Source organism: Pagrus major, chromosome 1, assembly GCF_040436345.1.
Source record: "Pagrus major chromosome 1, Pma_NU_1.0".
NCBI classification, from domain to species: domain Eukaryota; kingdom Metazoa; phylum Chordata; class Actinopteri; order Spariformes; family Sparidae; genus Pagrus; species Pagrus major.
Genome location: NC_133215.1, coordinates 25,501,242 through 25,523,545, shown reverse-complemented (window position 1 = coordinate 25,523,545; position 22,304 = coordinate 25,501,242). Strand labels below are relative to the sequence as shown.

Below are 22,304 nucleotides of genomic sequence, written 5' to 3'. Positions count from 1 at the left end.
GCACAAATAGCGAGAAAGCAACTCATTTTCCTGATGTGTTGTAGCATTTAGATGTAGTGGGATGAGTCCGTCCGTCCTTCTATGTGCAAGTGTGTTGTGTATGTAGCTTATTAACAAGAGAATGACTATGAGAATGTTTACACAATAGATATAATCCCTGAAGGAACAGCCACTACTAGTTTTTTAATATTTTTTTTCATAATGCTAATCTATGTTGCTAGACTACTTACCAGTCCAAGAGCACACAGATCATTAAAGAAAATGTGATTTTTTTTAAACTTATTGTCTCTTTCTTGTAAACTATCAACACTTCATACACATTTTAAGAAGAAGACTTATTTTATGTTTATTGTGCATCTTTCAATTTCACGGTCCAAACGTTAACTTGCATTAAAGGGGCTCACTGAAACAATTTGCAGCAATTTAAATGTATTAATCACTTTTATATTGGCTATATATGAGCAGATTGTAACGTGACGTGAGAAATGAGACCTTCCACATCCCTCCCTAATATTCACAATACTAATGAGGTAATAATACAAACTCAGAAAGATTTATTTTTTCCATAACTGAACAAACAAACCGTTTAGAGGAAAATAAGGTCTCCAGAGCACTGTTTGAAGCTAGAAAGGTAAAACAGTATGAAACTGTATTGTCCTTTTATTCAGTTTATTCAGTCATGAGTTTGTTTATTAAGTTTGTTTCGGCATACAAAATCAGTCAATGAAGATCTTTCTCTTCTGATAAATCACATTTCAGATGGCTTGTTTCAGAGAGTTTGTTTTTTTAGTTTAGGAATAAAAAAAATCAATGAAGATTTTGCTCTTCTGATTAAAATGTCTTTCGCACTACATAGTGCACCTTTAATGCTGAAATGTTACATATTTTATCTTTAAGTTATAGTAAAGTATTAAGAGTTTTGTATACATAATTAGAAGTCAAAGTACTCATTATGCAGCCGACTGGCTTCTGTGAGAGTTATATAACTATAACTAATATATTTGAGCATTAGCACTGGTGCATAGATGTGTAAGAAGCATGTCAGTGTTGTAGCTGATGAAATCAGTGTATGATTAGTGTGTAAAACCTTAATCTGAAAATAACTTTAGTTGTTAGTAAAAAAGTACAATATTTCCCGTACAAGAACAATGTTGGAAATGGAAGAACTCAACTAAACTACAAGTGCATAATTGAGTAAATGTACTTAGTTACCAGTATTTTTTGATCTTTTTATTTGACTTTGAGTTTTTCTCGTCAGTATACACCTCATCAGTCTCTCCGCTTCCTCTGCATATATCTTTCTCCCTCTCCCGAAACCCTCCCACTGCCGCTACATCCACACAGAGAGAAAGACGGGAACATTTATTTCACATGTTTACTTGAACTTCAATAGCAATACAAGACAGAATCGGAACACTCGAGGTCGATATGTACAAGGATCTCAGGGGGTTGCAGAAAAGTTCTGAGGTTTCATATGATCTCTGGCTCTGGAGTCAAGAGTTCTGTCGCTATGAGTTCCATCACCAACAGTCAGTGGCAGGTGGAGGAGGGCGGAGGGGCGGAGGTTTGGTCTTGATGTGAAAATGGGATTGGTCAAGAGTTCAAAATCAGTCAGAGGGAATGTGTGTAAGAGGCCCCCCAGTTGATATTGATAAAATGCTTCACTGTGATACATTAATTATACAAGAATGATGTATATACAGGCACGCACTCACACACACACATCCTGGCACACACGCATGCTCATCAAGCTACACACACACTCGCACGTACGCTCGCTCGCTCGCACACACACTTCAGCACTTTCCTCCTACAGTATGTAGCCTTGTAAAGCCACTATAAAGTCATGCACATGTTCTTTGAAAGGATTTTTTGGCAACACACAAGTGCTTCTTTGACACACTGTTTGCTTGCTACAGGGAGGGAAAAACACCCAGCCGATGAACCAATAGAAACTTATGGACGATGGGCAAATAAGGATAAGCACCGATGAGATGGGAAGACACATCAGGGTTTCAGGAAAGAGAGAAAGTGGAAGGGGAAGAGGAGGAGGAAGAGTTATAAATGGATCACAGTCATAGAAAAGTAACAAAACATGAAAAGGGGGAAGTCTCGTGGTGATCGGGAGATAGAAGCAGGAAGGAGCCGTCACTGTCATCATCGTTACCTTCATCATCAATTGTCACTATCCTCAACATTGTCATCATCATCACCATCATCATCATCATCATCATTTTCCATCAGTTTGATCATCCTTATTTGTTGTTATCACCATCTTCTTCCTCCTGCCTGGTTTCTATGCCCCGATCACCACCGCCCTAGTCACAGGCTCGTCACCCGCTGCATCTGTCCGTCCTCTCCCTCAGAGGCGGGCTCTGCTGTGTACACTGCTTCTCCATTGGATGCCAGCGGCGGCGGCTGGTAGAAGGTCTGCAGGTGATTGGGCCGAGGACCCAGCGGGGGTCGCCCCAGGCTGTAGGGAAGTTCCAGAGCGGGTCGTTGGGGCTGGCCAGTGGGGCTGACCTCTTCTGGACCTTCAGGGCTGCTGTCGGGGTACGAGAGGGTCGGAGGGGAGGTGCGGGTGTAGAAGCGAGGAGGGGAGCTGCTTCGGCTGTACACCTGGGGGGAGTGGCGGGAGTAGAGATTGTTCGGAGGCGAGTTGGTGTCTCGAGGAGCGAATATATTCGTCGGGGGAGAGCTTCGGGGGAAGATGCTGAGTGGCGGCGAGCGGCGGTCTCCGGGGTAGAGCGGGGAGGGGTTTGAATCTCGGGCGTAGATAGGTGAGGAGTCAGGGTCGAGGTCAAGGTCAGGGGTCAAAGGCAGAGCAAAGCTGTCAGAATCCTCTCGTTCGCCATGGTAACGAAGAGATCCTCTTTTCCTCGCGTCGAGACCTCCATCTTTGCTCTCAAAGAGGAAAGGCTCCTCTCTGTCTACATCCAACCCTCCTCTCCACACATCCAGCACTCTGTCCTTGTGTTTGTCATTCTCTCGTTCGATCCCTGCCCTCCATCCATCTCTGTCCTTTAAAAACAAGGATTCGTCCTTCTCTCTCTCCACCCCGCCTCGCCATCCTTCAATCGCAAAATCTTTCTTCTGCGTTATAAAAGTCTCTTCCTGCTCTGTGTCTGATCCTCCCCGCCACACCTCCATCCGTCCTCCTCTCTTCTCCAGCAGATGAGTTTCCTCCCTCCCTCTCTCTACTCCACCCCTCCATTCGTCCATCTCTCCATCTCTCTTCTGAGAGGTAAAAGACTCGTCCCTCACTCTCTCGGTTCCTCCCCTCCATTCGTCTATCACCCCGTCTCTTTTCAAGAGAAACGTCTCGTCCTTCTCTCTGTCCTGGCCGCCCCTCCATGTCTCTACGCCTGCCTCCCTCTGTTTCATCAGCAGCGGCTCCTCCAGGGCCTTGTACAGGGGCTCTGACTCCTGTGGGGGAGGCGGAGGAGGAGGTGGGAGGGGCCTGTCTCGGTACCGGTCCCTTTCTCTCTCCCTGTCTCTCTCTCTGTCTCTGTCCGTCCCTCCACTCGACTCCACTGTGTTACGATGGCGGGACAGAGTTCCAGGGGTGCGGCTGAGGGTGGAGTAGGGCCTAGCCTGAACATCAGGGGGACGCGCTTGCTGCCTGTCTTGGAGCCCACGGCGACCCAGAGTGCCTTGCATCACCCTGTCCCCGTCTTTAAGGAGCTCACGGGACTCAGATTCTCCAGAAACACGTGTGTGTGACCAGCCATCTTGTAATCGCGGCGTAGTAGCCTGATCCTGTCCACGTGTCGTGGAATGTGTCTCAGCGTCTTGTGTGTGATGTCTCGTATGCGGCCAGCCCTCTTGTGCGTTTGGGCGTGTGTTCGGCTGCATGGTGGCAGCCCAGCCCTCTTGGGGCGGCTGTGCATGTCGGGTTAAAGTGGCAGTGTGAGTGAGAGCTGCCCTGTCGTGGTGGTGAGGCCTCGCCAGGCTTCCGTAGCGTTCAGGAGGAACTGGCATGGGGACCGAGGGCCTCAGGTTGCTCTGCACCAGCTCAGAGATGATCATCTTCTCCAGCGCTGCCGCATCAGACAGGTTACGACGCATACCAGCACCACCGCTCAGATCCGTGGCCCCGTGGGGGGTGAGGAGGGCTGGGGAGATGTCATCCCCTCCCATCCCAACTCCTCCCTCCCTCAGAAGGTCGGTGCTGCCCACCACTCCAGCTCGGGAGCCGGGTGTGGTTCCAAGACCGTGCAGGGTGAAGGTGTTAGGGGTGTAGCCTCCATTGAGACACACACTGTCCAGTCCACAGGACTCCTGGCTCTGGGACACAACACCCTCTGTTGGAAGAAACAGGAAGATACCAATTATCAAACATGGATGAAATTTTTACACAAAGAGATTTACATGAGTGAATGTATGAATGAGAGAGTTCAGGGTACATGTGCCTACTGAGGGCGTGGCTTTACCAAAAATATTTAGATATTAACAAATTTCTTTGATGAAAAGTATGGTAATGTTGCCACATGAAGGAGATGTTATGTATGCTATGTCTTCATGGTCTATGAATAATTACTGTGTGCAAATATTGCACAGATAGTCTATGAATTGAAGGACAGTGTACGAGGAAGTGGCGCTCAATGATTTGAGAGAGCACAATAAAAGAGCTCATACTCTGCTTGTTTCTGAAGGTTCCTACTGGTCCACGTTAAGACAGAGAGACAGAGAGGGAGAGTGTCAAAAAACATTTAAAAGACAACGATTCAAGGTCAAAAACTTAAAAACAGAACACCACACTGGTATAAAGCAAAAACATTTTAGGACCTCTAAATTATAAATATGCATACTGATCAGAGACAAAAAAATAACAAACTGTACTGAGCAGAAGTCTTAGGCCACAAAGAAGAAATTCAGGCAGTAGAGCCTGAACGAAAACAACCACCTGATACTACTGGCCAAGATGATCTCATCACAGATATACAGGTATATATTTTGAAACCTTGAATGGCCTGGCTCCTGTCTGAATCTGTGAGTTGCTAACTCCTTATGAGGCTGATGGCTGCTTGAAATCTTCTGGCAGGACCTTACTAATGGTTCCAAAATCTGGACTCATGACCAAAGGTGACCGGGCCCCGCAGATGTGGAAAGATGCTGGCAGTTGGTGGTTTCTTTGATGATGTGCTGCCCCGTATTATGCCCATTACCAGCTTCACTGTGTGTATTAGAAAATGCTTACATGCTTTAATGTTCAAAAAATACATTATTTTCTCATACTGTCCATTCCTGCACTACCTCCATTCACCCCCTGTTTGAAGGATTTAGTGCCAGTCTGCTCTGATTGGTCAGCTCTCACTGGCCTGAGCAAGCACCACCTATCGTGTTTCTGCATCAGGTCTGTCTGTGTTTTTGCAATCACAGCTGTGCTGCGGGCTGTTGAAAGTATAGTTGTGACATCACAACCTTACAGACGTCTTGGCAACTCATTTGAAGGTGCAGTTTGTGAATATAGGCTGTGTGCATGTCTCCGTGGATTTGGGCGTTTTGACAGTGTCACAGTATTTATGTAGCACCTAAAGGGAAATTTTGCTTTCTACAATATTTGACCTTTAAGTCACCAACTTTTTTTTCCTTCTAAATAGTTACTACGTATGTAAGTTACTTAACAAAGACATTTTTCAATGTGGCATAAGGGTTTTGCAAAGTACTGTGAGCACACATAAACAAAGGACAGTCAAAGAAACAAACATAAAGTGAGAGAGTCAGTTAGCTGTGTAGAAACACAGATGCATCAAGGGAAAGTTATAGTGAAACATACCTGTGGAGGTGAAGGGTTGATTGTATCCCTGGGCCAGCATTGTGTCATAAGGAGAGGCTCCAGCATGAGTCTGCAAAACTGGATTAGTAAGGAAATGGTTCCCCAAAGCCGCTGAGGATGGAGAGCGAGAGAGGAAGAAAAATAAATGTAGCAACCTTGAACAGTAGAGGAGGCAACGCTGAGATTTAAAAAGAAAGAAAAAGGCAGTAATCTTTACCTCTGTTAAGAGTCGGGGTGTTGTTCACGTCTGCAGCTATGAAAGACGATTCAGTCTGTCTGCGAACAGTGTCATTCCACATCCTCCTGATACGACTCTGGAAAAGGATTATCCCACATAAGGTCAGAACTGATTCAGACACACAGAGAGAAAGAAACACAGAGGTACAGTGTATTATAATGCACCTGTCTGTTAGCTGTAGCTCGCCGACTCTGGCTGCTGGTGTAGCGGCTGTTGGAGCGCAGGGCAGCGCCCTTCACTGAGTCTGGAGAGCTGGAAGAAGAAGTGACACAGCACTGCGAGAGACGCAGGCATCTGCCATAGTCCTTCTGACCCTGCAGGCAACGTTTAAACATATCTGTTTAGTCACAAATGATGACGTAACACAAGGATTCCTGCATAATGACATATGAACACAGAGACACACCTTCCTGGCAAGGGTGCAGTGCAGTATGGTGATGAGGAGGGCCTGGGCCGTGTTGAGGGAGGAGAAGAGGTAAGCCAGGAGGAGAGACGGAGCAGAGAGGAACATCAGGCCCGAGGACCAGGTGACGCTCTGCAGGAAGAGCAACGTCAGGGAGCCCACCGCCCACGCCCTGAAGACAACAGGACACGAGATAAAACACGCTGTACTTTCATTCTGATGAGCAATTTTAACGACAGTTCACTCACCTTTAATCTGTCAGAATGCTTTTCTCATTAGATTTCTTGCTTTAAAGGGGCACTATGTAGTTTGGGGGTAGAACTTTGATTCAGAAGAGAAATTCTTCATTGACTGAAGAAACTAAATAAACAAACTCTCTTTGTTTTCATGAATAAACTGAATACACAAACTGACCTTAAAGGACAACACTTTTCATACTGTTATACTTTGTTTATATGTGGCGGGCCCTGCCACCTTTCTAGCTTCAAACAGTGTTCTGGGACCTTATTTTCCTCTGAGAACAGCTTGTTTATTCAGTTATGGAAAAAATAAATAAGTCTGAGTTTGTATTATTACCTCATTAATATTGTAAATATGAAAATTCAGAGTTTGAATTTCTTCTCCAAAACTACATAGTGCCCCTTTAAAAAGCACTGATGAGCTGAAAACAAGGATAAAAAAAAAAAAAAGAGCTGGGGTGCGTGCAACACATTTCAAGTAAAGGACTTGCACACATCTATCAGTGCCACTGTTGTCAAGCTCCCCTGAGGTTAAAAAGACACTGAAAAACTACAACTAAAGGAGCATTCTGACAAAATTCCCTGACTTTACTAACACACACCCAAGCTCTCTTTGTCCTTTGTTGAGTGCACTTTTGCCCCTCTATTTTAGCATTGCTCAATTTTGACCTTTACTCACTCAAAGTATCAGACTATTAAGCCTGCTACAGCGTGTTTTATTCTGCTCTTCTAAAAGCTCTGAATGCCAGAATTGAAACTATTCAAAATGCTGCTCATTAACAAACTGCTGGAGCTTTACTAAGACAAAAGAAAGAACAAATTACATCTGTTTGATCTATTTTACACCGGCTCCCTGTCTCAGCTAGGATAAGTCTTAAATATTTTAATGAACTAATATCTCTAAATAGAGATTAGGTTTTTCATACATAACAGACTGCCTCCAGCTCAGGAGACATTCATTTTCAAACTCATTTTTGAAGTTTTCTTTCATTTTTTTTGGTTTAATCAGGTTTTGGGGCACAGCAATGAACAAAAGCCCAGAGAGCTATTAAAATACTATCTGATATTACAAATGAGCATGCAACAAGTTTTTACCAACGCAGGCCCTTTTTCAGTTCAGAAATTCAACTTTTTTTTCTTTTTCTTATGCAAAAGCTACCAAAAATAGAGCTCTACACATTATAAAACCACAACACATCAGCATGACACACTGTACATACCTCAGGCTGTCATGGCGACTGGAGTCGGGCTTCAAAGCAGCAGTGCTGTGCATCTTATGTAAGGTCATCACCAAGATAACCAGGTTCAACTGAGGCCCAAAAAAGAACAAACAGCAAGACCGTTAAATCCTCATAATGACTCAACATGATGTTTTTACACTCTGATGACTTACATAAAAATAAATGTAAACATCTGAAATGATGTATCTTCATGAGAGCATTCTATCTCACCGTAATGATGACAGCAACGGGTCCAAGGAAACTTGAGATGAAGTAATTATCTGTTCGCAGCCAGCATCTACACACACACACACATAGAAACACACAAGCAATTGACAATACATTTAAGAACCCCTAAAATAACAAAGTCATTCTGAGCCGAAACAAAAAGTGAACAGAACAGAGAACTTACGCAGTTTTTGAGCCGTAGCCTCTGAAGTCTATGGCTGCGGACACGGCCACCACCAGCCCAGGAATAGAGTAGCCACACAGGTAGAAATACTTCCTCCTGGAGTTACGTCCCTCAAACACCTCCCGCTGCAGCAGGTACAGCTCCACCCCCTCCAGACACAACCAGCAAAACACTGAGAGCAGTGAGAAGTGCAGCAGGCCAGCAATGATGGAGCACACAACCTGGAAATTTGGACAGAGCAGGAGGATTATTTCACAAAATCCTTTAACATACAAGAAAGATCCAGAATATCGTACTCTTCTATTCTGTATGTGTTCAGTCAAAGCACTCACTGTGTATTGAGTCTTGTTGGCACCGACCAGGAAGAGCAGTTCAGTGATGAGCAGGTTGGCCCACAGGTTGCAGTGGATGGTGCTGTGGTCCGTGTGCCAGGGCGCCCCCTGGCAGCACAGGGTGGTAAGGCAGGTGGCCAGACACACCAGTGCTACAGAGATGCCAACCCAGGAAACCACATAGACGAGAAGCTCCTCGACACCGACCCCGAACTGATGAGGAGGAGCAGGAGAGAGCAGAGACCATTTTTCTTTTTACATCAGATCATAAAGAGTGTATGAATGTAGAGCATATGTGGATCATCGTGTGTCTTTGCCTCTGGTTGCGTAACCCTGCGTGTTACATAACATCCATTCAGATGAATAAAATCACACCTAACAAAGAGAACATCTTGCAGAGAAATACTGAATTCAGTTTCATGGCAGGACAAAATACCCTGCAGCATTCATCACTCTCTCTCCCTCATGCAGCTACAACCCACAATTATCACCCCCTCTGAGCTTGATTTTTAAACAACATTTTGGAGAGCTCCATGGTGGTGGAGTCCAACCGTGCTACAGCAAATGAGTGCACAAGGGTGGAGCCGGGGCGCAATTGGTGGTCGAAGATGGAGCTGGATTTATGAGATTCACGTTTGGCACCTGATCATCTCAAAAAAAAAAACGTTGGCAGTAATAATGTGTAGCACATGCCGTGGCTATTGGCTCAATATTTGTACAAATTAAACACACTGACAAATCAAAGGTGGTTCAGATAAAGCTAAATTTTGCTTCACAACATTTTCCTCCATCGTCACGCTCAGGGTGGGAAGCTTGAATGCTGGATAATGTGATGCTGCTGTGTTCCAGGGTTATATGACAAACTGTTGTCATTTTACAGCTTCCCAACTGATCAGCAACCGGAAAGATGATGGACAGTGAAAATTTGGAGGCACATTCGGCCATAATTCATGGTAAAACAACATATTCGATAGCCCGTTAGCTGATGTTAGCATTCAACAACTTCCTAACTAACATTACCGTTTGTTTACATCCTGTGTGTTTCACTTCCAGGTTTAGACAAATGTCTCCAAGATGTGTGTTGATATTTCTGAGTTAATTTTTGCCTTTCCTAATCGTATTGCTTCAAACCAGTGTCGTTAGCCAGGATGTGGTTGAATGCTAACGTTAGCTGTTGCTTACTGGAAGCTAATTGGTTATCAAACCTGTTGTTTTACCTAGAAATATGGTCCGGTGTCCATCTGGATGAAACTAACTATCTTCTTTACAGTTGCTTTACAGTTGGAAAATGGCTGCCGTGTGAATATGGTCTATTGTCTTTCTGTTCTGGTCGAGACAAGTTTCACACATATCAAGCAAAAAAATCACACTTAAGCCCTAAATCTGCTTTCTATCGGCTGCGAATGTGAACTAAACACTGTCACGTGCTGTTTTTGTGGTGTGTGTTACTCACAGCCGGTTGCTGATACGTCATGAGCACAGCATAGCTGGACAGGTGGTTGCAGGCGCAGGTAGTGTGTGTGTTGTTGGTGTGTAACAGGCGGCAGCCCTGTGTGGACCACCTGCCGCTCCCAGAAACCCCTGATGCGTTCCAGAAAGAGCAGTTGGGGCCAAAGTGGTTCTCCAGCTGCGGAGGCAAACACATATTAGTGCCTATAAAAGATACTCAGGAACCGGATTCTGCACAGTCTAAACATTCATTTTGAGGTAAACTCAGACCTGCAGGTGCCTTAGAGTGAAGATCACCGGCTCGGAAAGGTACACTCTGTTGGATCCTCTGTGCACAGACGCAGAGATGACATGGGAGTTGACCACCAGGCTCCTACGCCTGGCATCGGACCCCTGGCCCAGCCCCAGACCGAGCCGCAGAGTGGAGTTCTGGGTGGTCAGGAAGGAGCCCAGGTTCTTATAGAGAGTGAGGACCAGCTTCACCTGGCCTGCAGAGGAAAGAGAGAGACACAACATAGATTTATTTCTACTGTTTTTACTCTACTTTCATTTATCACACTCAAGATGAGACATCTTATATTTTATAATTCAGATTTTTAATATGTGAAGTACAAAATGTTGATTTGTTTGGTGTGTGCCACAGACCATTGTTGCTGTACTGCTGCAGAGCCAGTGCTGATATCTGCAAGATGCTGTCACTGTCGTAGGAGTGAGGGAACCTCAGGTCCTGTATGTCTGCCTCTGTGTTGAGTACATATACCTCCAGATCTGTGCACACACAAGAACACAAAATCTTAACTGAACTGATAATTTACACAATGTTTAGAGCATAACTGATAAGAAAGAGAACGTCCACGTACCGACATTTGGTGCCCTGTCACTGAAACGACCTTCATAGAGATTGTTAGCCAATAGAAATGCCCCTTTTTCTACTGCGTCTAACAGTAGTGATGCTGAGCGGGACTGGTCAGCACCGCTCATATCTGCCCAGGACACAAGAGCCTCAGGACCCAACAGATTATCAACTGTCTGAACGACCGCCTGACGGAGAGAAAGGCAGGAAAAAGTGTTTTATTCTTGCTCCTGAAAATGATCAATTTACCTGTCTGTCTGTCTGTCTGTCTGTCTGTCTGTCTGTCTTACCTGAACATAAGCTCTGCATGTGCGCTCCCTCTTTTGCAGCTGAAAAGGAAAAAAAAAACATCTATTGTTAAAGCCATCATCACTGACATTTCTGCTTTCATTTCCAAGAAAGGTCAAGCACACATCTGCTCTGACAACAGGCACAATTTACCTTGTTGTAATTGCGTGCCGCTGACTCTTTATTGGCTGGTCTCAATGCCTGGAGCTGGGAGTCCAGGATGTCCAATAGCTGTTCAATTAGCCTGACGGACATGCTGACATCACCGGCATAGATCCGCCCACGCGTCAGGTTGACCAGCTCCCCGGCGATGTTGGCTGCGTTCTCTCCGCTCTTGATCTGGAGTGAGGCGGGGGTGTTTGTAATGTCAAATATTTTGACATTTAAGAGAGAACTGCTTGCTGACTGGCTTTGGGGCATTTGCACAGTGTGTGTGTGTGTGTGTGTGTGTGCGTGCGTGCGTGCGTGCGTGCGTGTGTGTGTAAATGTGTGTAAATGTGTTTGTGTGAATGTGTGACTAACCTTCTGTGCAATTTGGCTGACCCAGGGAGAGGTGCAGTTGGAAAGGTCAGGCCCTCTGGAGCTCCAACCCACTGGAGACTGCATGCACTGATAGGAGGCTATACCTGCAGAGACAGACAGGGTGGTGCAGACAGACAGAGAGAGAAAGAACAGTTTGTGTTAAAAGGTCCTGAAGTCGTCTGTCACTTTGTATTTTCTCCCTGCACATGTTTTTCCATGTGTCTTTTACCCTTACAGGACGACCAAATATAGCTACTACATTTTTTTTACCAGTTAATAACAAAAACCAACAATTAAATGTGTCTTTTAGATGAACTGTCACTTCATGAAGGGTATACTATGCAGGATTGTTTTAACTGATCTCAGTATTTTGCTGCGTTCAGGATGTTTCTGGGTGTCAGCCTTCGGGCAGTGGGTGAGTTGCCCCCTGCCAATAACAGTGTGAAGTGACTTCACAAAATTACATCGCTGTTTGATCTCTGCTCTCAGTCTATCAAAAAGAGCAGCATGTCTGTTTGGCCGAGGGCGGGGCAGAGCTGCTGCTGGAAATGATGATGCTTAGAGCGCTGAGACTGAACCTTGCATTTCCCTAAAAAAAAAAATTATAAGCTACACGAGGCTAAAAAGCACCGCACAGCAACAGTCAGGTGATAATTCAAAGCTAGTTAAGTGTTGTGCTTTATCTGATCCGTTTAATTGTTTCATGTAAGAATTTTATAAATTGTAAAGAATGTATGGCTAACCAAGCTAACAGTAGCTTCAGTCATGGATGTATGAACACAATAGTCACTGGTGATATGCTGCCCTTATTTGTTGGCCGTGTGAAGTCAACAGATGGCCAATTCTTATATAGTGCAAGAAAGAAAAAAAAAAGAAAAAGAAACTTATTGTGTTTATATATATATAATAATACATATAATACTAGAGTGTCTGTTATACACCAGTTCTGCCAGTGTAAGTGTAAACATAGGACACCCGTCTTCAGTTCTAAACCAGATTTAACATAAGATTATTCCCAGTGTAATTATCATCTCTGTGCTGAAACCATGTCCAAGCCATTCAACATGATTAGGACGAGGCAAAATGCTCCACAGGCTTATCTACATAATCAGCATAACAGCTTTTCCTCCGAGGGAGCGCTGGGCTGAAGACAGCTGCACAGCGAGAGGAAGAGTGGACGAACCCAGCTTCTCCCAACACTACTTTCTTCTTCTCTCTCATCTGAAGGCGAGTTCAAAGAGAGGACATTCGACTACATTTCAAAGGGAAACAAGATATAGACACACACATGCAAATACCACACACACACACAACACAACACAGAAACTGGCATGCTGCACACACACACATGGGCACCACCTACCCAGTGACCCTTTAGGGCAGGGCCTCTCCACTGTCTCTCCCTTCAGCGTGGGTGGCCACTGCACCCCTCGTGCCACCCGGCCCTCACATCCGCCCACCTGACCGGGGCTCCCTGGAGCCAAGGGGACACGCAGAGGTGGACGTGGGGTCAGAGGGACCATGGCTGTGATCGGCCGCTGATCAAAGGGCCCTCGGTTGATGACGCCTATTGGGTGAGAGGCCGATGGTCGCACTGGGGTCAGCGCGACGGTGGCCGTGTAGGAGCGTACGGTCGTCATCAGAGAGGAGAGGGGACCTGGAGGGAAGGAAACACTGCTGATTCCCTTGTTACATCACATATGTCCAAATACAGAAGTGCACTTGTTCCACATACCTTTAGTGGGCGGTGGCGGCGTAAACTGTAGCGGGTATCTCAGCACGTAGTAGTTATTCCACACGTACAGCTGGTTGTCTCTGGGGTTGTAGTCTATGGAGGAGATGTACTGGTAAGGGTTGGGGAATGGTATTTGAACGGGCAGCTCCTGTCCACGGCTGGTGTCGTAGGCATAAACCACCATGTCGCTGCCAACTCGGCCCTCCGCCTGCCCCTCATCATCCTGGAAGACGGAGCGCACAGCGTAGAGCACGCCACAGGCCATGAAGGCGTTGCTCGCCCCGCGCTTGTCAAAGCCGGTGGCCCACGTACCCTCGAAGCGCAGGGTGTACGGATTCACCTGGAAGACAGAAAAGACGTGAGAAGATGAGAGGACTCTAATTAAAACATTCCTTCTTGTGTCTTTTTAATCATTATCTGCTTTCATTGCTTCCACTGCACCTGGCTGACTACGATGCGTCCATTATTGGCTTCAGTAGAGTAGATCACCCAAAGGCCGTTCTCGTCCACCGCCAGATCAATGTCTGACTTCCCTCCCCAGCGGTACGGAGAGGTGTCGTGGTAGTTGGCATTGACCACCACTGCTTCGCCGCTCTTGATGCGTGTCCGCAGGTCGTACTTGACCAGGTTACGCGTTCGCTCCTTGTTGTAAAACACGGCGCCGTCGTACACCACAAAACCAGTACCGTCCACGCGGCTCGGCAACCTATGACACAGAATGAGAAAAAAAATATGAACTGCACATGCAAATTTATGCTATTTATATTAGAATGTAATACATATTATTAAAAGCAAATTAAAGGTAAAAAAAAAAACGATTTTCTCAAGTGACAACAGTTTTGGTTAAGTGACATGAAAGATTTTTGAATTTGTGCTTTTTTTGTTTGCTCACGTCAGCCCACTGGTTTAGTAATACTCATAAATATTATCTACGGATGTTTTTTCAGACGTTTAAAGTTGAAATCCTTTAGATTTCTGTCCTGGTTGATGTGGCAACACCTTTAATGTTTTAATAGCATGAGTCCAACAGTTTCATTAGAAATGACCTTAAATTGACAGCTACTCATTTACATGTGTAGTTTCCTGTGAATTCCTCCTGCATGTGCACACTGTTTAAAGCCAGGGCTAGCTGGTTAGCATGCTAAACATGCTTTTCAACATAATACGTAGTTGTCGTAATGTTAAAGCTGTTATTACCTCACACATTCTATTGATAATTCCAGTGACGTTTTGAATGTTTTCAACCAAAATTTTTACACATTGCACTTTAACGTTACCGAATATGAAATCAGCCCCCAAAGCCTGCAACTAACAACTATTTTTTATTTTATTTCAAGATTCCACAGCCCGAGGTCACATCTTCAAATTTCTGTTTCAGAAAGTCAAAAATTCAAAAGAGCCTCATAAATTAATTAACACATCTACACACCGTGGACATTACTCACTTATATGTGGTGGTGACTCTGTTCTGTCGGTAGTCGTCCCACGAGGCGTACTCGTACAGCACCTCTGTCCTATATGGCGTCCACGGCATGACGTACAGCCTGTCACCAGCCTGCAGGGGGTCCTTACACCACGCCCCCGACTGATGCTCCGCCTCCAGGAGAGAGGAGGCCGGCTGGATGCTGAGCAGCGAGCCGGGACACACGAAAACTGGAAGATGGGAGTTAGGAGGGGTAGACAGCAGGATGTGAGAGAGAAAAGAAGAGAGAAGGAGCAAGAAGAAGAAGAGCAGGGGGAGAAAAGAGTGGAAATATAGTGGAGGCAGGTGCAGAGAGAAAATGGATCGATGCATGAAAAATGGATTGAATTAGATGCATTTGATGCAGCAAGAAGAAAAAGGAATGAAGAGAAAAAGAGAGAGGGGTTTAAAACACCTGTGCTGAACCCGAGAGACAAGCAACAGAAGAGACGTTTAAGTGTTGAAATCACACACTGTTCGTGTGTGTGTGGTGAGTAATACAACAGGGACACTGCAATGAAAGGTGTGTGAGAGGATTTATGTGCTTTGTGTGTGTATGCATGTGTGCATATGTGTGTGTGTGTGTTTGTGGGTTAGTGCAAAAAGAGTGAAAAAGAGTGTGAGGTAGAATCAGGGACGCAGAAGGCGGGGCTAAATTTTGCCTTGAAGTGAATGAGAGGGCAGGTTAGTTTACGCCGGGCACAACGATTGGTCCACCCCACATGTCAATAACTGTATGGACACATATGTATACTGTACAGTCTCACACTGGCATGCAAGAAGGCATGCACACACACTCACACACATAAGCAGTGCTTGGTAAGCACACATCCAGACGGATAAATAATCACACACATTTGGTCTTATTTTTCCTATGAAGATAAATAAGGGGCTCTTCCTATAAGGGAAGAAAAGGGAAAATAAGCATGATGAGGATGATCGGACAAGAAGGAAGGATTTGAAGGAAGGATTTGAAGGAAAGAAAGAAAGAAAGAAAGAAAGAAAGAAAGAAAGAAAGAAAGAAAGAAAGAAAGAAAGAAAGAAAGAAAGGGTGCTTGTGTGTGTAAAGGAAATAGAGCAGAGAGAGCATAGAAGATTATGTTTATGTTTGCGTGAGCAGTTGTGTTTATGTTTGTGTGTGCACAGAGAGACCGAGGGAGAGAAATAAGAGACAGAGAGATCGACCAGGTGCAAGAGGAGAAGAAGAAGGGAGGAAACTGCAGAGAGAGAGAGACAGAAAGGAAGAAAGAGAAAGAGATGTGCAGAACCTGCATAAAACTGGATAAAAGGACGGGTTTCCATACAACAAGAGATGGATAATATGGGGGGAAAAGAAAATAATAACCGAGGAGGAAATGAATAAAGGGGGGCAACATCCAGCATGACTACGAAACAACGTCCTAGGGTAGGAGGAAGAGAGAAATGGTAGGAGAGAGGAAGAGAAGGAGAGAAAAAGAGGGGGGTCGGGGTAAGGAGAGATCAAGATGCTACAATGTATTGTCTTTACCTTTTTGGTCCACTTCTACTCAAGCATAGGAAAAAAAAGAGGGAGAGAAAGAAAGAGAAGTCAGAGGGTGAAAGAAGGGAAGTAAAGAGAAGCAAGAAAGCAAGCAAGAGAAAAAGAAAGAAAGAAAGAAGGAAAGAAGGCAAGAAGGAAAGAAAGAAAGAAAGAAAGAAAGAAAGAAAGAAAGAAAGAAAGAAAGAATTGCACAGATAAAGACTTTGGATCTCATTCTCACCACAAACATTATAGTTCACATAAAAGAAAGAAGAAGCACGAAAGGAGTCCCAGCATACTCCCCTCCCCTCCTCTCCTCTCCTCTCTTCTCCTCCCCCCTGCCCTCCCCTCCCCGCCCCATCCTCCCCCTTATCCCTCCCTCCACCTCTTCCCCCCTGATCTCTCCTTCCCTCAATCAGGCTCCTGTGGAGAAAAGAGAGCAACTCCTGTGGCGTGAATCTGAAAAAGAAAACACACACGCATGCACGCGCGAGTGCATCCGCGCACTCTCGCATACTCGCGCACACACAGACGACACACAGTATGCAAATGCACTACAGTTTCCCTCTCTGCACTTTCTCCATCCAACTTTCTTTTCGTATTTCACACATACACACACACACACACACACGCACGCACGCATGCACGCACGCACGCACGCACGCACGCACTCCCTGAGAAAAAAAACACCTTTCTATCCATCAATCTCTCAGGGATACAGTCGACATCAGAGGTTATTAGAACATAAAAAACACCTTCAACCTAAAATGTAGCTCGACAAAAATAGGTTAAATTGCTGTGGTTTTGCATGCACATGCACATAATTTCATGTAATCATGTCTGTGTGTGTGTGTACTGTATGTTGTGTGTTTATTTATGTATTTATATGAATGCATACTCACTGTAAGGGACACACTCGTACTGGATCTCCAGGTACTTGTATGTTCCAGGACAGGGGTCTGGGAAGACGTCGACCCCGGCGACCACCACACACTGAGTCCTGTTGTTACACCTGGAGGACAGAGGATGGATGGATGGATGGATGGATGGATGGATGGATGGATGATAGAATGAGAAAACAAAGGAGGGAAGGAGAGTGATTAACGGACAGGAAAGGGGAAGCAAAGGACACTCCATTTGTCTGCTCTCCCTCTCCCACTCGCTAAATATTGATCAGTTCTTCTAGGAAAACACTGCTGAGTACACAGCTAATGGTGCAGCCAGGCACTCAGACCCAGCTGGAGAGATTACTGCACGCGCACACGACTTACAACACAAGCATTGGCTTCGTCTAACGTTTCCTCTGACATGAATCCACATGTATGTTTTGCAGCAGTGCACACACGCTGTATGTACGAAACAGTAGATGCTCTTATTGATTGGTTACACTGCTTCCAAGATGTTTGCACGTACACAAATGACATTACAATTCGCATCTTTGCTGTATAATTTAAGTTTAAGCTCTTGTACAAACACAGAATACAAACCAAGCGCATACACACCTCTGGGCCATAATCTTTAGTGCATCGGGGAGGTAACACTGTGTGTTCTCCATTTGGAAGGGGTCTGCGTCACAGATCTTGTCATCGGTGCGTCCATAGTTGGCGGTCTCCACCATAACCACGTCACTACCTGGGCAGCGTAGCTCTATGGGGTAACCCTCGCACGCCAGCTCCCTGCGCAGGAGACCAAACGGCATGGCGGCCCGGGACATAGCTGCTCATGGAGTTGGAGGAGATGGGGGGGAAGTAAGATGAGGTCGAGGGTTGGAGAGAAAAGAGCAATTTAAGGACAATTAGCATTTAATATGTCTTCAGACTGCAATGAGCTGGAGAATCCAGTTGACAGAAATCGTTATGTTCTGTCAAAGTTGCTTTTATCTCTTCGTAGGAAGAGTGGATAATGTGATTTGTAGCAGCCTGTATGATAAGCCAAAGGGGTAATCTAACTATTTAATACTGCACTTCCATAATGTCGGAGGACTCAGGAGAGGTAGAATCTAAGGCCTAGAGCTGTAACAATCAGTCGATCTAAAGAAAATTAATCACCTATTAAGTATTTTGATAATCAATTAATCGTTTAAGTCATTTTTCAAGCAAAAACATTTGCTGTTTTCCAGCCTCTTAAATGTGAGGATTTGTTGCTTTTCTTTGTCATTAATGACAGTAAATGAAGAGTCTTTGTGATTTGGACTATTCGACAACCAAAAGAAGCAGTTAAAAGAGGTCACTTTGGGCTGTGAGAAATTGTGATGAACATTTGTCACTATTTTTTGACATTTTATAGACTTAACAATTAATCGTGAAAATAATCAGCAGTGACTTCTTCTGAATACAGCTTGTTTCCCAGCAACGGCGTGTTAATGAGACGGACCACGGGATTGGTTCCTTAGGTTTGTGACATATGAAACCCTGGCTGTCTGACTGCATTTCTAAAGCAGAAATGCTCAGCCATGGCGTTGACTGGATATTTTGCTCATGATATGTCTTGTATAATATAAAAAAAACATGGACAGGTTAACAAGGTTAAAAACTAAACATTTTCAATGGAGGGGGTCTTTAATATTTGTCCTCTGGGGACCATGAAAGCCTGCATAAAAATTTCATGGCAATCCATCTGTTAGTTGCTGAGTCACTTCACTGTGGAGCAAAGTGATTAAAGGCAACATGCCATCCATCAAGCCACACTGCTAGCACGGCTAAAAAGTGGTCAAAAGCAGCAGAGAGGCTGAAATATCCTGACTTTTTTCTCTTGCAGTGATGGAATGTAATTAGGTTCATTTAGGTTCAAAAGTAGTATAAAGCCTTTTGTTGCTCCAGAGGAAGTTACATGTAGACAGCAGGGTCTAAAAAAGCAGTCCACTAGTCAAGCATTGCACTCCTATAACTCTGTTGGACTCATTATGGACAGTTTAAAAACAAATGGTCAGCTACATTACCCACAATGCATCTTAGCCACTGAGTGACATCACTGGAGATTACCTGGGTCATTGTATTTATTTATTTTATTTTTATTTCTGTACTTACATTTTTAAATTGCATTTCATTGTTTCTTGTACTACAAGGGTTAAGGGCTGGGGAGTGGGTGAGAGAGGGTGAGCAAATTGTCTGTGTTTGTGTATTTGCAGTGTTTGTCATGTTATACTATTTCTGTTTATATTTGTGTCGAAAGGACCCCCTTGAAATGAGATGCTACATCTCGAGGGGCCACCCTTGAGATGTAACAGATGTAAATTCAAATAAAGTACAATAGGTGGGTGTGACTTTTCCTCAAAGTAATATTTCAAAACGATAACTTTAGTTTTATTCCAGTATGACTTTTGTTTTTATAATAATGGTCCCTTCTATGTGCATGTCATGAATTTGTGGTCTAAAATCCTTAAAATGAGAGAAACCTGATGGCATCATAGTACTCCCAAGGGCAGTTACACCAACCTTTATATGTAAAAACGATGTGTTCCCCTTTGAATACATGTAACAAGGATACAATCAGCCTGCGCAATCATGGGCAGGTATGTTACAAAGATGCTGCACTCACAATAAATGTGATGCAAACACCATGCTGTGATTATCTCTATCTAATCAAGCCCATATCAGCATTTAATGTTAGCATATAGCTATCACATATTCTTGCACTGTTAACACCTCAGGTGTGATTTAATTTCATTTTAATTTAATTCTAATGCAGACATGTGTGAAAGCTGACGCTGGAAGGGTTCCCAGATGAAAACAGAGTGCGACTGTTGACATAAATCACATAGCACCTCCACTGTGACACCTACATGTGATCTGATGCGTAGGTACATTGCAGTATCTTGTGTCTCAAGTCAGTGGGGAGGATAAGGCTTATGCTGCTGGCTATGTGACGTTTGGTAAACACAACCTGACAAGTGTAAGATTTTATTTTCTGTCCTTCGAAGGCTGTCACATCTCTCCTGACTGCCATATTAATCCGTGTAAAGCAGGGTTATTGGAGAAAATCACATTACCATTACCTTAATCCGGTTGTTCACATCAGCTTGAGCATCCTGAACACGTGAAAAGGTGCTTTTGTTGTGTCCGGATTAAAGCCACATTAAAACCAAACACGTCAGTGTGATCAGTATGCTACCGGTGTACTGTAACTGTCCGTGGTGCTGAATGACTGATTGTTTATTAACTAGATGCTACAGGCGCTTCTCCTGAAACACTCCCTTTGGCCGAGAGCTGCACCCTCCACATGTTTTGCTAAGCTTTTGTTTGATGACATTGCTCATTCTTTTGCTTCCCTTATTTGTGATCCAAACTGCTGATTGCTGTGTCAGGATCAACACCCGTTATGACACCACCTTGGCGCCTGGGCTCTTACCTTGGCCGGAGGGGGCGACGTGAGCCAGAGTGAGCGCACACACCCCCAGGAACCACAGTGACACAGCCATGCTGGGCAGGAAGAGTTAGGACGTCACACCAGCAGCCACGTTAGGAGAGCCTGTGGGAGGAAGGAGGGGAAGTGTGAGATTGAGAGTGAAGAGCTGCGGCCTCTCCTTGTGTGCAGATCTGTGTGTGTGTTGGATGGTCGGCGACACACACTGACAATGAACGAGTGAGAAAACGCAGCAGGGTGGGAGAAGGACAGAATAATAGAGAGACAGGCCGAGAAGAAAGAGAGAGAAAAAGAGATAACAATTGAGCAATCGTTGCAGCGAAAAGTCCCTCAATCTGCTGTTACCATGGTGATAGCCCAGTGCAGCCTGAGAGAGCGAGAGAGAGAGAGAGAGAGAGAGAGAGAGAGAGAGAGAGAGAGTGAGCAAGGAGATACGGCGAGTGTGTATCTGTGCGTGTGCGTGTGAGTACGTGTTTTAAGTCCGTAATTAGCTAGGAGCAACAGTGGCTACTGACCCATAAAAGAGTCTTAATCTTTCGATCCTCACACACACACACACACCCACATATATATTAACACAAACACACACACACAAACAGAGTCAGGCAGGGAGCTTAGGCCACTTTTCAGTAATCCTGAATAAATGATGTCGTGGAGAAGATCTCTTCCCCAGCAGGGGTAACGAGGTAAACAGCCGACTGGAGGCGCAGGTGATCAGAGGGCGACGCTGCACTGTGGAGATTTTACGAGGGAACATACGGGACGCAGGCGGGCGAGCCACAAGAGAACAACAGTAATATGACTCCTTAATATAGACTGAACTCTTGGCCCCGGACAGAAGGGAGGATGGAGGCTCAACTGCATCATGCACGGCATCACATTTATTTATTTTTTTCCCCCTGCTTAGCAATCTGCTGCTGCTGCAGTGTGTGCACGTGGATCTGGTGTACACATACATATGTGTGCTAGCGTGTGTTTATTTGCGACTTCCTTTTTCTCTCCGTCTTCTTGTTAGGTAATGATGGCAGACAGATTTAGGTCACTCTTCAACAAATGTCCAACATGCATTCAAAGTCTTGTGCCCGTGCAGGACCCACACACACACACACATGCGCACACATTAGAAAGAGAAGAGAGACCTCTGCCTTCTTTAAGTCCACTGAACCAACAAGACTGTAACAAAAGCCCCAGGACCACCGTGACACACACATGTACACACACACACGAGACACAGGACATAAAAGGCTCAACAGAATGAGTATTTTTCATCATGTACACTGTGGAGGCTTTTTCCCTTTCTATCAACTGTACTGTTAGGATAACTCCGTTCTCTCTAAGAACTCAGAGGCTACAGGAATTAAGGGTTTATTGCACTCATGAAAGTAAAAAAAACCTTACTTCCTGTGGACAATTTTAACAATGTTCATACTGTAAACTGTCCATGTGTGTTACTGATTATCTCCACACCCTCACATTTTTTCCATCGTCTTCAACGGACCTTCTCCCAAGTCA

General features: G+C 44.8%; 1 protein-coding gene across 1 annotated transcript; it reads right to left on the bottom strand.

The window, feature by feature from the left end:
- Positions 1 to 1,259: 1,259 nt before the first annotated feature.
- LOC141000748 (adhesion G protein-coupled receptor L1-like) lies at positions 1,260 to 20,856 on the bottom strand. Its single transcript, XM_073471568.1, has 24 exons — positions 20,778 to 20,856; positions 17,933 to 18,146; positions 17,333 to 17,442; positions 16,440 to 16,454; positions 14,916 to 15,123; positions 13,912 to 14,176; positions 13,471 to 13,810; positions 13,099 to 13,392; positions 11,736 to 11,839; positions 11,367 to 11,552; positions 11,216 to 11,254; positions 10,933 to 11,113; positions 10,718 to 10,840; positions 10,343 to 10,560; positions 10,077 to 10,250; positions 8,624 to 8,836; positions 8,292 to 8,512; positions 8,111 to 8,177; positions 7,880 to 7,968; positions 6,424 to 6,592; positions 6,182 to 6,331; positions 5,997 to 6,093; positions 5,780 to 5,890; positions 1,260 to 4,304 (listed from the first exon to the last, which is right to left on the bottom strand). The coding sequence occupies exons 1-24, from the start codon at positions 20,845 to 20,847 to the stop codon at positions 2,323 to 2,325; spliced, it is 5,640 nt and encodes a 1,879-aa protein (XP_073327669.1). The 5' UTR covers positions 20,848 to 20,856; the 3' UTR covers positions 1,260 to 2,322.
- Positions 20,857 to 22,304: the final 1,448 nt, after the last annotated feature.